The following is a 22066-nucleotide window of genomic DNA, read 5'->3' as shown; positions in this document are numbered from 1 at the left end:
CCCCCAGCACCCTATGGTGATATGGTGTGTGCTGGGTCTAGAAAGTTACAAAATGTAAATAAAGTCAATTTCACTTTACTAATCTAGGAAACAGTAGTTTCACCAAGAGAATGTATTTAAACCTTTGGGAAATCTAAGAGACTTCCCTGTGCCACTGCACTGAAGGTGCTGTGTGTCACAATGCAAAGATGCCTAGGGCGTTTGTCAGACTCCAAAGTCACAAGAAACGGAGCCCAAATCACAGAGAAATACACGAGAGAGTGGTAAAAAGGGTCTCTCTCTATCCAGATAAAAAAATCAAAAGTCCTAGAGTCCACCAAAAGTGCTGGGTTTCTCTGAGGTAGAGAGGAATTAGCACAATTCTGAGAATTCTCCCTAACAAAGGTTTAGGCGTAGCTGTATTATGAAGCATTTAAGTTCAATTGTACAGTGTTTGGTTAAATACAAGCATGGCTTGTGGAAAGAAAGCTCTGATGAGTATTTGTTGTGCCTTCTAGTCCCCTGCAGTTTTTCGATGTTTTTTAGTTGGTCCCATTGAGCATTTTGATTTTAATGCTCTTTTCATAGTTGGGGTTTGTATTGATGATATCCTCTGCTAGATTTAGTTCCTCAAGATGTGCCATGGCTGTGGACTTTTTGATGAAAGCGTTGTCATATTTCAATGCCAGGTTTTTCCCCAAAAGTTGCCGCAGGGTGTTGGAGTTTTGATTTGTTGCCATGAGTTTGAAGTAAAGTAAGGTTCATTGAGTGGACAAACTTGCAATTTTGTCCAGGTTTTGGCAAAGTTTTGTCACCGAAGTAAGATGCTGTAGGAATAGCAGTTATAGGGAAGGCCAAATAAGTACATTCCTTGACAATTTCCAGGTTAATGCCTTTCATGTTCCAGTTTTTTCCCCTGTCGCTTTATGTACACTTACCCAGGACCATGGTCTTCGTCTTAGTTGTATTTATGATCATTTGATTTTTCGTAGAGTACGCTACGAGCGTATCCAGTGAACATTGAAACCCTATTTGTGTTTGGCCAACAAGTATAATATCATCCACATAAGCTAGCCATGATATGTGCTTACCATTTATTTTTTTGCCGGAAATGTGTTGACTTTCTGGATGGCTTGGGCAAAGTCAGCAATGAACAGATTATACAGGGTGGGTGCAAAAACACAACCTTATTTGAGACCGTGGTTCATTTAGTGGTAATTGGTCTGAACACCTGGTAGATTTAGACATATGGACATTTCCATGTCAGTATGCAGTTGTTGTATAAAGTATGATTACAATGGGTTAATGCCCCATCATGCCAATTTTTCCCACAGTAAAGGTCTGGGTACTAGGTCGAACTCTTTACTGAAATCGACGAAACAATACAAGGGCCGCTTATGTTTGGTAGTTGCTTTCGTGGTAAGGTACTGGAAGACACATATTTGTTAGTGTGTTATATGACTTTCAAAAGCCAGTTTGACAGATACTTAAAAGTGCAGATTTCCCGGTCCATCTGGTGAGATGTTTTAGTAATACTGCTGCGAAAATCTTATGACTCACGTCCATCATGGCAAGGAGGCGGTAGTTGGTTGGGTCCACTCTGTCACCACTCTTAAATATCGGTACCAAGACACATTTTCGCCAACTCTGGTTTTTCTCCAGAGATCTCTATGTATTTGTATTTTGTTTATTTGTATAGCGCGCCTGGCCCAAAGGCATCTGGGCGCATATCTTGAGTTACAGTGACATGGTGCACATAAAGAGTAATGGCAATATACAGAAAGAACAAACAGTCAGTCAAATTGAACATACAGTCAAATTACTTACAAGATATTTACAAAGTATTTACAATCAAGGTGCTTGCAAGGCAAGGCATAGACAATGGTGCAGGGTCGTTCCATGAATACCTGTATAGTGTGACTAGTATTTTTGCCCAACGGTCAGGGTGGGCCTTCATGTTGACGTTTGGTACGCCACCCGTCCGGGGGCACGAGAACTCTTTAGCTTTGTGATTATATCGACTAGTGTGTCCTCCTCAAAATCAAACTCATTGAGTGACATTGTATTTCACAGCGTTCCTTGGTTCATTTCCAATGCGGGGTCCCTGTATAGCACATCGATGTGCTCGAACCATGCTTCTTCTGAAATAGGATTTAGTTCAGCTGGCGACAGAGACTTGCAGTGATTATTGAAATGTGACCAGAACATGTGAGAGTCATTCGTTTTTAGCCAAGAGAAAAGTAACAGCCAATTTGATGTGTTGATGTATTTTCTGTGTATAGACAGACAATTTTCGTAACGGGCGGATAGTTTTTTTTATTTTTTATGAGACTCTTCTTTGCCAAATCACTCAGAATATGATCCCGCCTAATCAGGAAGCGTGCCTTATTGTTTAAATGTTTTTGAGCCGCAATGGCTGGGTCGTATGGGGTTCTTTTGTTTGTGATGTTGTGACGCACAGCATTATAACTTTTTTAATTCAGATTCTGCGCTCTGGATCTTATATGCTCCAGGTCCCATTTTGCTGTTTTTAAAGCCATTTCAGTATTTGATTGATCGCTCCACAGCACGGCGTTGATGTCCCGGATGTTCGCCAGAGTCCAGTGTAATCGAATTCCTTGCACGTTCGGGCTAACCTGAGCTCTCAAAATCAAACTCTTACAGGCTTCATTTAAACGGTAGTTCCAGCTCAAGACTGCGTGGTCACTTAAGTTGTTGAAATGAATCGAGACAGGACTGCAGAGAATGGTGGTCTCATAGTCGGACGTTCTATAATCCAGATGCGATTTAGCCGTCCCATTTGTCCAAGTGAACATTTTTGATCTTTTTTAACTAGGGAAGATGAACCGGCTCAAGCATTTTCATGTAGCGAGATCACTGACGAGCAGGCCAAATGAGGCAAGAGTGGCTATTCAACAAGCCCTTTACGTTTAAACCCCACACGAGGAAAAAAGCTCCCGATGCCGATACTTCATGCCATAACGCAATTATTACGTCTATTGCAGCATGGAGTTTTGGTCTTCATCTTTCCTGGTGGGATCGTATACATTTATCATATGGGCAGTTCTTCCATTTGCAACATGTAGTATTGCTGATAGTACATGGGGTGACAGAATTTTATCAGGGAACTGCAGGAGTGTGTGTGTTAGTTTAGCACTTATAGCAAGGCCTCTAATTGAGGGAGGCGCACCGTTTAGGATTTTCTGGAAACCGTTTATACCAAAGGGTTAGAGCACCAGGTTTCCTGCAGTATGAACATGTCCATAGCTACAATAGTTTCCAGCCCCTCTTTTTACATTACATTACATTACATAGCATTTATAATGCGCACTGTAGACCCGCAGGCATGAAGGCGCGGACATGGTAACAAATAACAAGAAACTCCTGATAATGGAACATCTAAGACCGGTATACACAAAAAACCTAGGTCGGACCTATGCTATCCATAGCACAGCCAACTTTATTCTTATCAGGTGAAAAGAAGCGTTTTCAGGTCTTTCTTGAAGGATTGTAGCGACTTGTGGTTACGCATATAGCCTGGCAGTTGGTTCCAGAGAATGGGCGCCTTCAAAAAGAATGCTCCATTCCTGGCTTTAGCGGTTCTGGATCTGGGTTGCACTAGTAGATTTTGCGTGCCAGATCTCAAAACTCTTAGGTTAACCTTGTCTTTAATGTGGATCTGCAGGTAAGGTGGCATCAGTTGCAATTTACACTTGACGGTAATGATCAGGACTCTAAACTTAATCCTTGATCAGCATCCACCTCTCAATGATAGTGAACATTCTGTTGACTTCCAACTCATCCTGGTCATGGAGGCCTGTTAAAAAGGGACTACGCACTGAGTATCATCTGCGTAGTTTGAGAACACGACCCCCTCCTCCTCTAACATGAAGAAGAAAGGAGCCATGAAGAGATTTTAAACACTGGCATGTACTGCCCCCTGTGGGACGCCATAGAGTACTGGGACTGGTGTTGCTTCTGCTATGTCTGAGCAGACTCTACTACATCTGTGTTCGGGGAACAAAGCAATCCAAGAGGCTGCAATATCGAAAAAATTGGCAACGTCCCTCAGTCTGGTATTTAGAATAGAATACTCAATTAAATCGAAGGCAGGCGATTGATCTAATGAGATAACCAGAGAAAGCACTCTCTTGTCCATCTGGGCTAGAAGTTTGGATTTCAGCTCCAGGAGTGATCTTTCTGTGCCAAATTGTTTTCTGAATCCCGACTGATGGGAGTGCAAAATGGGATATAGTTCCAGGTGCTCAGTGATTGACTGTAGGCCACCCAATCCAGTATTTTAAGTAGAAACGGGGTATTGGATATGGGTCGAAATTTCGGGGGGGTTATCCCTAGCCAGTCCTGGTTTTTTGAGGATAGGCGTAACCATGGTTTGTTTTAACTCATCCGGCACCTTACCCTCCTTCAGTGAGGCGTTTATAAAAGTACAAACTGCCTTGAGAAGACAAGAAGAGCAGGTTTTAATGATCATGGATGAGCATGCATCTCCCCTGCAATGAGAGGGTTTCATCTGTTCGATGGTATTAAATAATTCAGTTTCTGTTATTGAGTGGAAGTGAAACAAAGGAACAGCTGGGTCCCGGATGTAAACTTTGGATGGTTCCTTAGCTGAATATGTAGATGACATCTTTTTTTCAAGCACTGCCTTCCGAATATTGGACAACTTATTTTGGAGTCCATCTTGAATGAGTTGGCACCAGTCTTTATAATTTTTTATGAATGGACCTAAGGGGATAGGGGTAGTTTCCTGTTCTTTTAATATTTTAAATATTTCTTTAGTGTCTGATTTGGCGTTACTAGTGTGGTTATTATGAACATTTCTTTTAGCTTCAAGGATGGAGTTTTTATATTCTCTTACTGAATTCTTGTAAGTTGCAAGGAGGTTAGGTTTGGGTTCATGTTTCCAAGAATGGAAAGCTTTAGTAGAAGCAGTTTTTTGTTTTCTAAGTCCTTCAGAAAACCAGGGCTTATTTTTATTGTCCCCTTTGTGTAGCTTTTTTTGCTTTAGTGGTGCGAGTTTGTCTGACATGCTAGTTAGGTTGTTAATTAGGACAGCAGCCATAGCTTCTGATGACATATCGGTTGAGAATGTCAAAGAGTCGTTAAGCAGAGATTCAATGTTATCAGCCATAATATGTTTTGAGTTCTGCGACATGCTGCCCAGTTGCTTATTGTTTATTTTAGCTGGAAATGGACCTGTTAATAGAAAGTGTACAAAAAAAATTATCAGACCAAGGGCAAGTGCTAGTGCTTACCTCACTACAAGAAGTGTTAAGTACTGCAAGCCAATCAATCATATGACCAAGTACGTGGTTAGGATTCATCATATGTTGGACAAAAACAAGATTGCCCAAGGACTGTTGGGAGTTCCTTGGCACTCCGGTCCATAACCATGCCTAGCCAATAGTTGAAATCAGCCATTATTATACATTTGGATGCAGGTTTGAACTGGGGTAAAAGATAACTAGTAATAGCCTTGGTGGATGAGAAAAGAGTGGTAGCCACGCGTGTTCCAGGATGTCCATCTTAGTTGTGAGTCTGAGATGTAAAGTCAACGACATAAAAGAATGATACAAGACCAGTTGAGGATCAAGACAATTTTACAAGTAGTTTAGATAAGGATAACCCCTCCCTGCCTTTCACCTAGATAACCGGCCCATCACCTTCTGCTGAAAGAGAGACATCAAAATCATGAGCAGTCAGAAAGGAATCATAAACAAGAGAAGACTAGCAACCAAGCATAACATTAACTTTGTATGCAACATTTTAAGAAAATATTGCAGATGACCGGGCACATGATTTGTGGAACTAGTTAATGCATTTGGTTGACCATATAATTCATGCAACCAAAACACTATGTTTACAGTTCAGAACTTACCTTCCACAAAACACTCTTTACGTACCATCCATTTGGTTGCAGTGAAGTAAACCAACACTGCAACTCTCAGATTGCATCACCTTGACACAAGCCCGAAAAGGAACACCGCATATGACAAGGAATTTGGAGAGCTACATTTGTTGTTCTTTCAGTGTACATTATATGTGGAAGGCTACAGTCAAGATATAGCAGATGCAGGCCAAATGTATCTGCCCAAAGGGTTGTCCTATTTCTGTACCTCACAAGTTGACAGATATAATTAATTTGAATGAAGATAAAAAGAATTTACCGAAGGCTTCCATCACTGGGTTGGAGTCCAGGACCCTCCTCTCAATCCTTTCCACCATCTTGTTTCCCATTTCGGAAGTGCATGATGCAGCAACAGTTGCATAGTACTTCATAAGGCAGCGGGACGTCCAGGTCTGAAAAGAAGACAATGGATACAAAACAAAAAATAAACACTTCTTACTTTTTTGTTCAACTTTATTGCAACTCTCGCAACATTGGAAGTATACAACTATCAGCTGCAACGTTATGATCCTCAGGACCTTCACTTGCCTCCCCAGTAAGATACAAGCAGAGCCCTTGTATCCAACTGAAACCAACACATGCGGGCCTAGCAGCGCAGTAGATCGCGATTACTCTTCGGTGACCACATCGAGCAGGATCTCGTGCATCAATACAGAGGACAGGACATGGTCCTGAATAGGCAGCAGTGACCAATGCCAAGTAACTCTAGTTGGCATCTCAACAAATCAAAAAAATAGGGTTTCAGAGGAGATCGATGGAAGAGGGTTGTGAAACACCCCAGCCTTATCCTCGAGAAATGGCAAGGTGGGCTGGGTGCCGCCTCCGGCTAAGGCACGATGTGCCCAGAAGCAGAGAGGATCCACTGCCTATCCCACCATGCCCTAGTAGAATGGCAGGGGCTCATCACAGGGTGCTAAGTCATGCTCCTGCCTCTTTAAGGGAAGCTCTTGGTCTGAGTCTAATACCTAAAACACCCACCACCCCGTAGAGCAGCTGGCTTCAGAAAGTAATCCATACAGGTTTAGAAGGAACCCCAACCACCAAAAGCTCCCAAAGTCCACCCTCTCGTTGAGCCCACTGGGAGCAGCAGTGCAAGAATCCCTAGACACAAACCACAAGGATAACATGCTTATAGAAGAGTCGTGCAAAGATACTGCCGGCAACAAGCATACTAAAATGCCAACAAAGATACCATAAATCGACCGCCTGAAGCAGAACAACTTTGGATTTTCCAGACTGAAGTCAGACAGCCCTGGCTGGAACCACAGGGAACTGAGAACCGCTGGAGCAGCTGCTTATGTGTGGGATCACTATGCAAAATTGTCACATTAAAGACAACAGGCCCTAGAGCAATTGGGGGCAGAGCAGCAGGGACTGCAGGAGACCTGCTCCCATTTTACAGTAATCACATTACCCATTTAATAAACATATACATCAGATTGGCCCCTATAAAAACCACCACCAGTTAGAAAACGTGTGGAAGTTTGGAGTCAGAGTAGCCAGGATGAAACATAGTGGAGGAAAGAAGTGAGAGAGCAAAGGCAGGAGGATTGCAAGGAAGCAGTTGGGGAGAGCAAGAGAGGAGTGTGGAGCAGAGGAGGAAGAACATCAGCAGGAGTAATGGGGTAGGAGAGAATATTAAGGATGAGAGGAAGGAGGAGAATACAGAGCAGAGTATAGATGTAACAGTGAGGAAGGAAAGGATGGGAATTTTAGGTAGGAGTTTGAGAGGCCAGGAGGATCTGGAGAAAGACAGACATCAGTGGAGAGATGGGGCAGAAGATTTTTTTAAAGAAATGATTGGGACGGGACATCAGAAGATGCAAGTAGGAGAGCTATAATGAGGAGCTTGAAGGGGAGTTCAAGAGAAACATGGAGAGGAGTATTAAGGAAGAGAAGCAGGCACACTATCAGCCTGAAAAGAGGAAGATAAGGCAGGGTCGAGGTCAGGGCATGTGGCAGGAATATCGAAGCGGTGCAGAAGAAAAGGTGAGTAGGGGATAAGGACATTAGAGGTCCCATGAGGCTCCTGTGACCCATCAAGCAGGTAGACAAGAACAGGATGGTGAGAATTGGAGCCAGCACCCTGGAGAAAGGAAGGGAGAGTGCTTGAGGAGGCCCAGCCAGTTACTCAGCATAGGTGGCCAGCTTCCAGGGAGGGGGGAGGACATTTTTCCTCCCAGGGTTTACTTTGACCTCACCCAACCTTAACTACCACTGCAAACCCAGACTAATGTGCAGCAGCACATAAGGCCCAGAAAACCAGCCAAAGCGAGCCAAGAGTTGAGGAGGAAGACGTTAATTCATGGCCTGAACGCAGGACTCTTAAACCCTCAGGACTGAGTGGCAAAACAAAACTCTAGGGAGGGACGCCAGAGTGAGGAGAAAAGGTACACCGAGATTTTGATTTTTATTTAAATCAGAGACTTTTTGCCAAATAGAGTGACTGGTGTTGCACATAGAAAATGTGTTGTTGTTGGAACATTAAAAGCAATCTGGTTAAGTTAAATTTTTCTAGGATGACCCAGTTTTCTAACCCGGAAAAGGCTGGCCAGACTTAACCATCCTGATTCTGAAATGCAGAGACTAACAAGGACTGAGGGATTAATCTTGCATACAGATAGCCATTGTTATGGCAGAATTCCATTCTTAGGCTTGTCCCTTTGATGCAAGCCCTAATCTTTCACCCTTTGGTTGCTACGATTTTGGCCTCTTTTTGTGGGCTGAGGAACTTTCGCTGAAGTCCCCCTGCTACTGCAAACCTTTTTGAGTATATGCCTATGGTAGCCCATGTGGTTCAAAGGACCAGAGGGCTTTTTAAGCACACAGTTTTGGCCTACATGATTATGATCCCCTGCATTGGCTTAAGGGAGTAGGCTGATGGCCGCAGTAATTCAGTTTGCAACTCATCGTGAGTGAAAACAAAGTTAGCACATTAGAAGCGTAACGTACCTTTGGGGTACTAATGTATTTTTGAAGTCCTGCCATTTCGGTTTTGCCCATTCCTCTGCCTTGGAAAACCATAGGCAGGCTTTCAATGGCTGTTGTGCAAACTTGGGCTCACTCTCAGCCCAGCCTTGCACCATTTACAGTGGTTTTGACTGGTGGAGACCAATCCATGTCCCTAGATAAACCGATCCACATATTGTGTGAGTGGTCCCGATTGTTTGGGGCAAGTCAATTGAGTCGTCACCAAAAAATGTTCATTAGACTCTGTGTGTGATTGGAGGGCTGCCTTAGGGCAGCCCATGATTTTTGGTTAGATCTAGGGGAGACCCTAACACTGCAGGTTTACTTACTTGCTGGAGGATTTTGCCACAAAGAGCCTTCATTTTGAATCCTTTATCTGGCCATAATATCATCTGTTCGGTGAAGGTCTAGAAATTGGTTTGTTCAGTTGGGGTGCTGTAAAACCTAGGCAATCGCCTCCAATGATGGCATAAACTGTTAGTCCAAGAGGTGAATAAGTATCCAAACTGAAGACTATGATATATGATATGATATGGCATTTATAACGCACCTATACACAAGTGTTTCAAGGCGCGACGAGGCAAGGGGGGGGGGGGCAAGAGAGAACAGACAACGATCCTACTAGGCCAGATCTCATTCAGATCGCGCAAGTGCATGGGAATGGGGGGAAAGGAAAAGTGCGCAGGTGGAAGGGAGAGGGGAAGTGCAGTACATGGGAAGTGGAATAAATATGACACATAACAGCCAGCTGGTGGCAAGTGCAAGGAAGTGCAGACGTAAGAGCTAGTAGGGGGACTGAAGGGATACATAAAAACGGTCCCCAAGTGCAGGGGTTGCCAGGGAGGCAGTGCGGATGGGTAATTGACGGGGCCTAGGCCAGAGATCAAAAGGGTGGCCAGGTAACCAGTGCAATTTCAGTCAGGAATTCAGCAAGGGAGGGGAGGAGAGAAAGCAGAGGCAAAGAGGAAGGTATTGAGGTGTTTCCGGAACCGGAGATGGCTCTCCTTGAGTTTCAGGGAGGCAGGAAGGCTGTTCCAGAGAGAGGCCCCTGCTGAAGAGAGTGATCTGCCACCAACTCGTTGCTTAAAGAAGCGACTGACCTTAAGGGAGTTGGAGGCAGATGACCGAAGAGCTCGAGAAGGGAGATATTTAGGAAGAGAGAGTTGAAGGTATTTCGGTCCCAGACCCCAGAAGGCCTTGTGTACAATGCAGAGGGTTTTGAACTTAATCCTCGCTGCCAGTCGGAGCCAGTGCAGAGATTTCAGTCCTGGAGAGATACGATCCCTGGGCTTGAGGCCAAGGACAAGTCTTGCAGTCCTGTTCTGGATAAGTTGCGGAGAGTGGAGGCAGGCAGATTTAGATAAAGGCTGTTACAGTAGTCCAGCTTGGAGAGGACCAGGGCTCTGGAGACAGTGAGCTTCTGGGGGAAGGAGAGGAAAGGAAGAATACCTCTGAGGAGGTGCAGCTGGTAGTGTGACTTCTTAGAGACGTCAGAGATGTGAGGGGAGAAGGAGAGTGCGGAGTCGAAGATGACACCGAGGTTTTTAGCCTTGCAGGTGGGGTTGGGAGGAGGGCCAAGAGAGGCCGGCCAGAGAGCTGGAGGGAAGGAGGGAGTGGGTGTGCCGATGAGTAGAATCTCAGTCTTACTGGCATTAAGGCAGAGGTCGTTGGCGGCACAACATTCCTGGATGGCAGACAGACAGTCAGAGATGAGGGAAGGGGAGGAGGAGGCCGAGGGTAGCCTGAAAATGAGCTGGGCATCATCCGCATAGCACTGAAAGTTGGGACAGAGAGCGGCGATGCGGTGGGCAAGGAGTGCCAGGTATTGGTTGAACGGCCAGGGAGAGAGGTTAGATCCCTGGGGGACACCACAGGTAGAGAAAAAGATGTCGGAGAGGAAGGACCCAAGTTGGACCCGAGAGGGTCGTTCGGAGAGGAAAGAAGTCAGCCACGCCAGAGTCTGACCAGTGATACCCAGGTTATCACCGAGACGGTTGAGCAGGATCACATGGGTGACATTGTCAAAGGCAGAAGAGAGATCAAGCAAGATAAAAAGGCAAGGGGTGTTGGAACGACAGTGTTCATGTTTGCATCCTGGATTTGCCAGCAGACGATACAGTGATCATGGTCAAATCATCTAATATATCTTACATTACTGTGCCGTCTTCTGTGAGGGTTGCCTTCTTGCATGCGGCTGGTATCATTTAGCCCATTACTTGAACTTTGTTCTTATGTAGGCCATTTGGGTGGAAAGGTTGGTAGACAGAAGAGAGTGGACCATATGTTGCAGGCCTCAGGCAAGCATATTTTAAGGTCTGCTTGTTTGACACAAAAACGGTTTGCTTTTTGGTAAAAGTCAAAGGTTTATGTATGTTTATAAATGAAAATGTCACAAGCTATTGTTTTGGAAGTATTTAAAGCTTTAAAATAAAAAAGACAAACCCAGATTAAATTTGCTAAATCACATCGATTGCTATGCTGGTTTTTATATGCTTCCCTCGATGATGGAGAGAATGAAGCTGGAATCATTCGCCTTTTGCATAACACTCTTCTATAATATTTAGTTTAAAAATGGTCATGTTTGGTAATGTGATTTGTGTACTTTCCAAGTCTATTTTTTTTAATAAAGTAAGATTGTTTTAATTCATGGTAAGAACTGGATAAAAAAGTATTCAAATGCAAAAATTGCATAGTTGGCACAAATCCCAGCTTCACCCCTTAACCAATGTGTGATCCTGAGCATCCAATTTAATTTTGTATTGCCGATCCTCTCAATATTGCCAGTCCCTAAACCTTTCAAAATTGTCAGCCCTTCCAAGTGATTGCCTTCTCGTGGTATGATCTTTATAAAAGCCTTATTCATGGTTTCACTGTGTTAATAGTGAGCATATTTATATCGCACACCACAGGCATTTGTTCCTTTGATATCTAATGGCAACACTATTTGAAAACCATATCCCACTTCTAATCTCAGTCTGTCTGGATAAAGGCACCTTCCTGGTAGCTTCTAATCTGCCTCCACTATCCATGCTACTGTATGTATAGCATTCTCCTTCCTTCCAATTAGTGGTCTCTATCCATGCATGAGCACTTTTCCATTCTGTGAAGCAGCTAATGTGAGTTCTCTGTCTATTATGGGTTACATGTGCCTTTTACATACAGTCCGGCATTAATACTACATCTACATTCCTGGATGTTATTGATAAAAAAAGTAAAGTCCTGTTTGTAGACTGCTAATGTTGGTCTTCAAATCCTACTTGTTTATCATTCTGATTAGAGCAAGAATGAAGAGGGCAAGGGGACTTAAACGGAGTAAACGTGCTTATTATGCTGCGATGCAGCATATCAACCTATAACTTGTGAGCGCGACAGGTGGGGGGGCGCGACCAGTATTCTTGATCCCTTAATTCCTTTGGTTTGATGGAGGGGGGGGCCCAAAGATGTCCTTGCTGAGGGCCCCAAAAGTGCTTAAGATGGCCCTTGGCTGGGTTCCTCAACCTTCACAATTCATCTTGGCTGTTTTCACTCTTGGCTGGTGGGCCCAAACCCAAGGAAGACTGATTGTTCTTTTTGGTCACCTGTGGCATCATTGCCAAAGATGATCTTGTACTTAACAGTATATTTCACCATTCCGGAGCAGTCTCTTCGGAACCACCACTGTGAGTACTTCGGTGTGGGCTCTTGGTTGGTGGGTTATTCCACATACTTACCCTCAAGGATCTCCATGGTCTGAGTGAAGCTTTTTGCAGGCCCTATGTTAAAGCCATTTTTGGATTCCTCATCTTTGATATATCCATATCCTGATTTGCAGTCTTGGAAAGAAATGTCGATAGTAAAGGGCGCTGTGTGGCATTGACTATTACCATTCCCGCGTCTGGACGTCAATGAAAGTATAAACAGAACACACTCTGCCAGTTGTCTCAGTTTTTCCCCCTTTCTGAACAGCCGACTTGCCCACATGGGCATTGAAAGAGAATTGTATTTTAAAAATGCACCAACAGTCGGAGGGGTAGTCTAGGAGGGCGATGAGGAATCCGTGGGAGGAACATCCAGTACAAAGAACATTACCAGGGGTAAGTAATTTGTTCTTCCAATGGATTGTGTCCTCCCACGGTTCCTCATCTTTGATAAACTCGCACAGCAGAACCGCTCTTCCAAAGCGAGCATCCTGGCCCGACTGTCTTCCAAACAGCAATGCTTTGAGGAAGTGTGTAGTGAGGACCAAGTTGCGGCATTGCACATGTCCTGCACTGGTACACCTCTTTGGAGAACCAAAGTAGTTGCCACTCTTATGGTGGACTGGGCTCTTAGGTTTTCAGAGGCATCTTTTCCTGCAATGGAGTAGCACTCAGAAATGCAGAGGATGATCCAATGTTAAAGAGTTTGTTTGGTTATAGCTTGGACCAGCCCCTGGCTGGGATCACTAATAAATAGTTGGTCATCTTGCCTGATATTAGCCATCCTAGAAATGCAGAAACTAAGAGCCCTTTTCGGGTCAAGCCAGTGTAACCTCTCTTCATCTTTAGAAGGGTGAAGAGGTGGATAAAAAGCTGGTAGTGTTATTTTCTGTGTCAGATGAAATTCAAACACCACCTTGGACGAACCTTCAGAACTACCTTCTCCTTGGAAAATATAGTAAATGGTGGTTTACATGACTGGACTTTTAGCTCACTGTCTCTGCCAGCAGAAGTGATTGCTGCCAAAAAGATTGTTTTCAATATTAACAACCTAAGTGGGCATGAATGAAGAGGTTCAAATGGAGCTCCCATTAAGAAGGTTAATATCAGGTTAAATCCCAGGATGGAACCAAAAAACCAGTGGGAAAGGTGATGTCCTTCCTTTGAGGAATTGAATGATGATTTGCATCTTAAAGTAAGAGCCTTGCTCTGGTGTGTGCTTAAAAATGGATAACGCCATCAGGAATGCCTTGACGGTAGCAACGTGCAGCCCCTGATGGGCTAGGTGCAGCTAAAAAGAAAGCAATGCAGGTGTATTGCAAGTAAAACCATTGATATCTTCAGCTCTACACCAGCTTCAAAACGTGTTACAATGGCAGCAGTGTAGTGCTCTTGTTGCTGGTCTTCTGACCGAAAGCAACACCACAATGGTGTCTTCCGGGAGGTCCCAGTCTTTATATCTTAACCTCTCGGAAACCAGGCGCGAAGGTCCAGGGTTCTGATTTCTGGATTAAGAAGTCAGCCTCCCCCTTGTGAGAGGAAGTCCAATCTCTGTGGAATATGGAATGGAGTGCAGATGGACACGTCTAGAAGGTCTAGGTACAAGGTCCTCCTGGCCCAATCCGTAGCAATCAGGATCATGGACTTCCCGAATTTCCCCAACCTCCTGATTACACGAAGACTGGTGGGAATGCATATAGGAGTGGAAAATCCCAGTCCTCTACGAAAGCGTGTCTCCCCAATTGTGACCGTTGGGATCTGAGTACCCACTGCAGGGTCCTCATCCTTAGGCAGGCTTCTGGCACCAGGAAAAATCAGGGTGCCACGAGGCCCAGCAACCTTAGAAAGTCGAATGCAGACAGATGTTAGACGTTCCTAAATCTAGTTACCATCTGCAAGATACGTTGAGCCCTCAACTCAGGAGGAGAAGCCTTCCCTGAGGAAGAGTCCAGGACCGCGCCAATAAATTCAAACTTCTGAGAACGTGTCATCTAGCACTTATTGAAATTGAGCCCAGTTTGTGGAGGAGTGGCAGGTGCTGTAGAGATGTTCCAGAGCTTGTTCGGGGGAAATGAGCTCTGATCAATGTGATGAGTCGAGGGAGGTGACCCGGCTCTGCAATATCCTCCCTAGAGGTAAAAGCAAGTGGGACCTTTGTTAGACGAGAAACAACCCTATAGTATGTATAGTATGTTGGCCAGAAACCAATCGCATCATGTGACAAACATCGCAATCGCAGAATCGTCAATGTAACCAGAGGGAGTCCATTTTGTGAAATGTCGGCCATTTTCTTTTTTCTTTTCTGTCAAAACACTTTGCAAAATGTATTCTATGCTTCGAACTCACACATGGTGCAAGGTCACGGCCTGAATGCTGAAACACTAACACAGACAGGAATTTGTCCTTCTCTACCACTAAGTCCTTGAAGACGAGCAGAAGCCGCATCTAATCAGCAGTCCAGGTGCCAGCCTGTCGTACAAACGCTGTAGTAAAAGGCAGTTAAAGCATGAATTATATTCTTCTAACGGTACTCCTTTGAGGAGAATGGTATTTTTTGCCTTAGAACTGTCTGACCCTTAGTTCATGAATCGAAAGACACAGATAACGTGCTAAGGAATGTTTCTCTCCTACGAACATGATATCTTTGCCGAACTAAGAGCTCTATGTTCCCCATAACAGAAAGCTGTCTCTGCTACTATTGCTAGAATAACTATATTTTGACTGAATAGAGATTTGTCATAATGTGTCATAATTGTCATGATTGCCAATCACCGAAACCTAGCCTGAATGATACGTTTATCGGCGGATTGAATTGCCTTCATAAAGATTACATGTTATGTATATATATATTGTTGCTTGAGCGTTGCTCGCTCTCTTGCGTCTCACGAGGTCTGGGAACACACGTTGTGAGACGCTGAGATCCAGTCGGCTGACTGAGATACTTTGAAATGAACCAGACTTGTTTGGAAATCGAACCTTGTGTCTGTCGTGTCACTAGTGTATATGGTTATTGTGCCTTAGTTTCCATATGCGGTCTATATGGCCTAGCACCTTGCTGGGAGAAACTCCCCCTTAGGGGACATGGACTCCTGTTCCTTTAAGGAACTCCTTACCTCCTTCTCCCTCAATGACATACATGGGACTGCCTGAGATGCTGAACAGCGATCAAAACCAAGACTGGACTGAAGACCACATTAACATGTAACTTGAGAGTCAGAGAAAACAAGTGCTCTCGTTAAGAACAAACCTCGACTTCGCTGTGACAAAGTCAATTAAGGAGGAGCACATGCTGAGAAGAGAAAAAAAAACGACAAAAAAAAAAATAGTATGGCAGCAGGGGAGACCCCCCCGACAGCATAACAAATGCGGGAAGCGAATCCAGCAAAAGCCGCAGAGCCCACGAAATCAGAAAGATTCTGAGCAGGACGATCAGAAACTGGGAAGACAATATACCGAAATGCCAGGAAACGGAGGGTCTGAGGACTCAACAGCAGTTGGTGGCGTAACCAGGAGTAGTTCGTGGTGGGCAGTGAGCCCTTCCAAGTTTGCTGATACCAAAGCGCAGACATATACACAATGCCACCGGTTCCTAGGAGGGACGCTGGACCGCAGCACGAAAGTAAAGTAAGCAATGGGCGAAAAGACTCCAACAAGAGCGCAGGCTCTGGAGACATGCCCCAATGAAGAGAGCCAACGAGGAGAGCCGGAGGACCAGGAAACCAACAGGGAATCATTTGAGTGGAGAAACTCCTCCCAGTGAATTTGTTCCAACTCAAATCAACGAAGTTGATACATCTGAACTGTACTGTACTGAACTGTAACCAAATAGGAGGGAACTTCATATGTAAAGACTACCCTGGGGAGAGGGGAGAAGATCCCAATTCTCAAGAGGGATTAATTGGAGAGTAGTAGAAACAAGAGAGTTTGAAATACGGAAAAGAGAAAGAGATAAGAGGACCAAGTTAAACCTAAACTAACATTGGAACTAAGGTGATAGTGTACCTACCAACTTTCTGGTCCAACTCACCAGTATACCCCTACAAATAAAGTTTCCAACTTGATGGACAATTTTACTTCCAAATAAAAGGTACGGCTATGGGGGCAGCTTTTACCACTAGCCTAGCCCTACTCTTTATGGCACTGTTTGAAGAACACCATATATTCACTGAGAATAACCCTTGCAAACATCACATAAGTAAGTGGAAAAGATATATAGATGATGTTCTGCTGGCAGTTTATAAAACCTCACGGCCTTCCACCTTTGGCTCAACAACATACAGTTCACATTAGAGGGAAAAGGTATAGAGGTCAGCTACCTGGTCCTCAGTTGATAACACGTGTACCCGAAAACTCTTTGAAAACCAACGGAGAGAAATACCGCTTTACACTACAGAAGTTTCCACCCCAGGAGTCTCAGGGACAATCTCCCATTTGGCCGATATCTAAGGATCAGACGTAACTGTACTGATATCAATGATTTTTCAAACCATGCAAAGATTCTAGATAAGAGACTTGCAAACAGAGGATATCCAAAATAATTGCTTTCTAGTTCAAAAAAGAGAACAACATGCTCCACTAGGGAATATCTTCTGGAAAAACATGACCATGACACCAATAAAGATAGAATGACCTGTGTCCTTAGCCACTCGACCATTACACATCTAAAGTCAAAGCAAGCATACAAAAATACTGGCCATTTGTCAACCTGGAATTGCCAGCAGTTACCATCCCAATGTTTGCCCTAAGGTGCAGCCAACCTAAAAGATAAACTTGTTCAATCGGCCTACATAAAAGAACCACCTAAGAGCACTCTATGGAACCTGCACCCACTTATAGGACACCATCGGTGTAGCCAATGTTCGGTCTGCAAGTTCACAAAGAAAACATTGTCCTCTCAAATTGGCGAAAAGGAATGGAAACTTTTGGACTTGACAAATTGTAAGACCAAGAGAGCAATATACTGCATTGAATGCCAATCTAATAAAAAGTTCTCCTCCTGCCTCCACTCATAAGGAATATGGTAATACTGTTGCGACCGCATCCCTTCCATTTTAAATTGTATTTCATTTGTTTTACTAATTTCTTATGCTTTAATCACATTCCATGCATATAGCACATTTATCTTTTTGACATCCAGAGCTATTATTCCTAAAACCATGGTACAGTTCATCTTTTGCAATATACATGTGTATACCAATATACATTTCAGCGTATATACACGCCTTCTAGGAGAACACGGTTTTACCCCGGACGAATCATAGTCCATCCTCATGCTTTAAAAAATTCCTCATTTGCTCTATTTCTCTAATTCTCATCGATGCTACGGCCAATCAATATCACTGTCGCAAGCTCTCTCCTGAGACATGTGACCCTTGGTTTCACATTGTCACATGATTTGTTCCTTGCCTAGCGCATTCTGTTGTCATTAGCAATGGGCAACACAATGTATTGCAGTAGGCCTCCGCCGGAGGAATGTGATTAACATGACTCCCATAGTGTCTCAATTTGCTTCCTTTTCATTTGTATGCTGTTGCTATCAGCAACGGGCCTGCTAAAAGACGGACCGGCCAGCCCTTTTGTTCCTTTCATATCCTGCAGCAGGCGCTGCAAGGTTCAGCGACCCGGTCTCCAGACCTGCACGTCCCGCTACGAGTTGATTAACCCCACCTTCTTATCAAGTGAGAGGCACTCTGCTTCCCACTGCGCTACCTTCTCCGTCATATAACATGTCCGCTCATTTGAATCTACCTTGTTTCTAAATTTAATTACATTTTTATGTACTCCACTTCTATGTAGATCACTTGAAGGCACTTTAATTAGCAGAAAGGTCTTCAGGCCTAGTATGCTTATTATTACTGTATATCATTCTGAAATTTCCAAGGCCTTATGGATGATTGTATCCCATGTTTCCCTCCCATCTTGGAGCACTTTGAAGCACTCGTTTTTGTGTATAAGTGCTTTATAAATAAACAATCCAATAAAATACAAAAGCTAATATCCAGATAGGCCTAAATGGACCCTCGATATCTCACCCATTTCTTCAAAAGGAAAAAGGCTATTCCTCTCCACATACAACGCAGACGCATGCTGCACATCTGTTTCTTCAACTGCAAGTTCTTTAACATTTTACCCCTATTAAATAGGACCCTGCTCCCAACCGTTACTTAATGCTACAACACCTCCATACTTACCCACAGATATACCACCTTGCTGAAGAGTGGCTCCTAATCTCTGTATAGTATGTTACACTTATACCTCATGCAATACCATTCCTATGCCTATCTAAAATACATTGTAGCAAAAGGGGAGATAACGTCCAGCGTTCCACTTCTCTACTATCATGTTCCTCTAGAAATAACACAGAGAAACCTCTCTTCTCAAAGAAGACCAGCTGGTTCCATTCATAGAACCCACCTTTCAATCTAGGTCGCAGGGCTCCCGGAAATACTGGTGAGACTTCCTAGGCCTGCAACTCTTATTTTGGGAACGTTTTCAATCAGGTTACAGCCATTAATGTAAAACTCTTTTCCTCCTATTCCACTACCCTTTGTATTTTCAATAGGGTTCCCATCCTATCCCTCGGTAGAATTTCTGTGTATTACACCTTTCTTAAGGGCCTGGTGTTTTGACCTTGCGAAGTTTGGTTTTCTGTTATCAGAGGGGGAATGGGGGAGGAACTAGGAACTTGAGTAATGGGCGTGGTGCATGCTATCTATGCTGTTGGTGATATCATGCTCGAGAGCATACTGAGGTCATCAAGGGACAACGAGTCGACGATGCACAGTGCGCTCTACTGAGAATTTAATTTCTGAAGCATCAGGCGCTGGAAGGAGATACCGTAAGTTGAGGAATACGTGGGAGGAACATCCGTTCGAAAGAACATTACCAGGGGTAAGTAATTGGTTCTTCTCTGCTGAAAGCACGGTTTTAAAAGCCATGAATGCATCTTGTGCTCTGGCAAAATACTTGTATACCTTGTGGAATATGATTGCACAGGCTGCAGATAACATCCCCGAAGATGAGATGAGAGATGGATTCTATAATCTCCTCAACTATGGTAAAGCGGCCTCTTGCCAGTCCCTTCAATTGGGCTCAGATGCATCAGACAGCGTCAGCCAGTGTATGGGCTCTAGGGCGGTGATGAGGTTTGTGTGGTTAGACAAGTCTGATTTACCCCCTGACATCCAGTCAAGGCGTCTGGACATACCCCTTGATGGGTCCATCCTTTTTGGTCCAAATGAAGATGACCGCTTAGAAAATCTTTAGTGGCAGCCATCCGTCGGCCGCAACAGCAACATGTGCCTTTAACCAGAGAGAACAAAGGAGGTTCACACATGCCCCAGAGGTCATGGAGGAAAAACTGCTCAGGCAGCCGCCTCGTCACTGCCCTCTGCCCCAGCACCTCTCCAAGCACTTTGCTCACAGTACTCCAGTGGGAGGCAGGTTGATCCAGCATCTGCAAGAATGGCAATGCATCACTTCATATGCATGGGCCCTTCCGACAGTGGCTGAACGGTACTCGCTCCCATTTCTACAGAGGCCTCCAGATTGACCCCCGAGGGAGAAATCTCTTTGGGAACTGGATCCGCTCTTTCTACAGGCGATTCTTTATCTGTTGAAGAAAGATGCTGTGGAAAGGGCACATGTAGCAGAACAATACCAGGTTTGGTACAACACCTATTTTCTGGTTCCCAAGAGAGACGAAGGACTGTGACCCATCTTGGACCCGAGGCGCTTGAACAAGCTCCTCAGGAAGGACGAGTCAAGATGGTCATTCTTTCACAGATCCTCCACTCCCTTCAGAACCAGGATTGGATGGTATCACTCATTCTTCAGGATGATTATTTTCATGTGCCTATACGTCCCAAGCACAGAAAATACCTCTGTTTCGAGTGCGGCCTTTCAGGCTCTTCTCCGCCCCTAGGGTCTTCACCAACTTGATGGCAATGGTGACGGTGAATATAAGGAGGGGACGGATTCACATCTTTCCCTACCTAGACGATTAGCTGATGTGCCGGGTCAGAAGAAGTAAGCACACACTTTGAAGATCTTTCCAAAAATGTTTTATTAAATCATAAGAAGGCCTATCTATGCCTGTATCTATTGGGTGTTCCTTACCTATATACTTAACTAAGGTTCTTGTCAGTCATCTGGAAATGTCCAAATCAAAAAGAAAGCCCACTGTCAAAAACGAACCCTATCTGACCCTGCTACTATTCAAACCATTCATGCCCATTTGTTTGCTGGCAAATTTTCTTGTTCGCAATTTTTGAAACACATTTCCTTGCAAGTACATATTGGGGGGGGGGGCGTTGAGTTTGGGTATTTAAGGGGGATGGATGTGGAGGGGCTGCACCCATCCCCACAAATTTTACTTGAGAGGAAATGGGCTTAAAAAATATAATTGCAAAGAAATGGGTTCTCTCGCTGAAATAATTTTCACAAACAATCAGTGTAGGAACATGCAGTCGAAAGAACATTACCAGGAGTAAGTAATGTATTCTTCGAAGAGATTGTGTCCTCCCACGTATTCCTCATCTTAGGATACACTCCCAAAGCAGTACTGTGTTGGAGGTGGAAGTAAGAATGTATCATTTGTATTTAATGCTGTGAAGCACAGCCTTCCTAAATCCTGCTTCCCATGCCGATGCACAGTCCAGACAGTAATATTTTGTGAAAGTATGCAAAGAGAACCAACTGGATGCTGCAAAAATATCTTGTACCGGCACCCCTCTGTGCAAAGCTGATGAAGTAGCCACACCTCGTTGAATGTGCTCACAAGCCAACAGGAACATCCTTTCTGGCTAGGTTATGGCATTCAGTGATGCAAACAATTATCTAGCGGGACGAAGTTTGTTTAGTCACCGTCAGTCCAGGTCTGTGTCCAGTGTACCCAACAAACAACTGGTTGTCTTGCCTCACCTTAGCCATTCGAGAGATGTAAAAACTTAAAGCCCTTTTGGGGTCAAGACGATTAAGTCTCTTCTTTCCTCCTTACCAGGGTGAGGTGGTTGGTAGAACTATTTTCGAGAAAGGTGAAACTCTGATGCCACCTTTGGGTGAAAGGTGCGACATACTCTCAAGATTACTTTCTCCTTGAAGGTGGTGGTAAATGGCGGTTTGCACAACAGCGCTTGCAATTCACTCACTCTGTGTGCTGATGTTAGGGCCACAAAGAAAACCGTCTTCAAAGTTTACATCCTTAAAGGACAAGACTCAAGCAGCTCATAGGGTGAACACACAAGGTATTTAAGAACCGGGTTCAAATCCCAAACAGGAACCACAAAGGGGACTTTAGGGAACACATTAATGAGCCCTTTTCGAAAATGGCACAATAGGTATTTTGATATAGGATGCATGCTGAGGCGTGCGATTAAAAAATGGATAGCACCGCCAAGTATCCTTTGACAGCGCCTATCTGGAGCCCCAGATTGGCTGGATGCAGCAGCAAAGATAACACCATATGTGTGTCACACAGAAAAGGATCCACATTCTTATCCCTGCACCAGCT

General features: G+C 44.2%; 1 protein-coding gene across 3 annotated transcripts in view; it reads right to left on the bottom strand.

The window, feature by feature from the left end:
• Positions 1 to 22066, bottom strand: part of MYO19 (myosin XIX) — an 804019-nt gene that overhangs the window by 594814 nt on the left and 187139 nt on the right. For all 3 annotated transcript variants that reach the window (XM_069614704.1, XM_069614706.1, XM_069614705.1), the window contains exon 5: positions 6168 to 6300. In XM_069614704.1, coding sequence (XP_069470805.1) covers positions 6168 to 6300 — 133 coding nt within the window. The remainder of the gene's footprint in view (positions 1 to 6167; positions 6301 to 22066) is intronic.

The sequence above is a fragment of the Ambystoma mexicanum genome, chromosome 9, assembly GCF_040938575.1.
Source record: "Ambystoma mexicanum isolate Mex_15411 chromosome 9, UKY_AmexF1_1, whole genome shotgun sequence".
NCBI lineage: Eukaryota > Metazoa > Chordata > Amphibia > Caudata > Ambystomatidae > Ambystoma > Ambystoma mexicanum.
The sequence above is the reverse complement of the archived record's forward strand: the minus strand, read 5'-3'. Positions and strand labels throughout refer to the sequence as shown.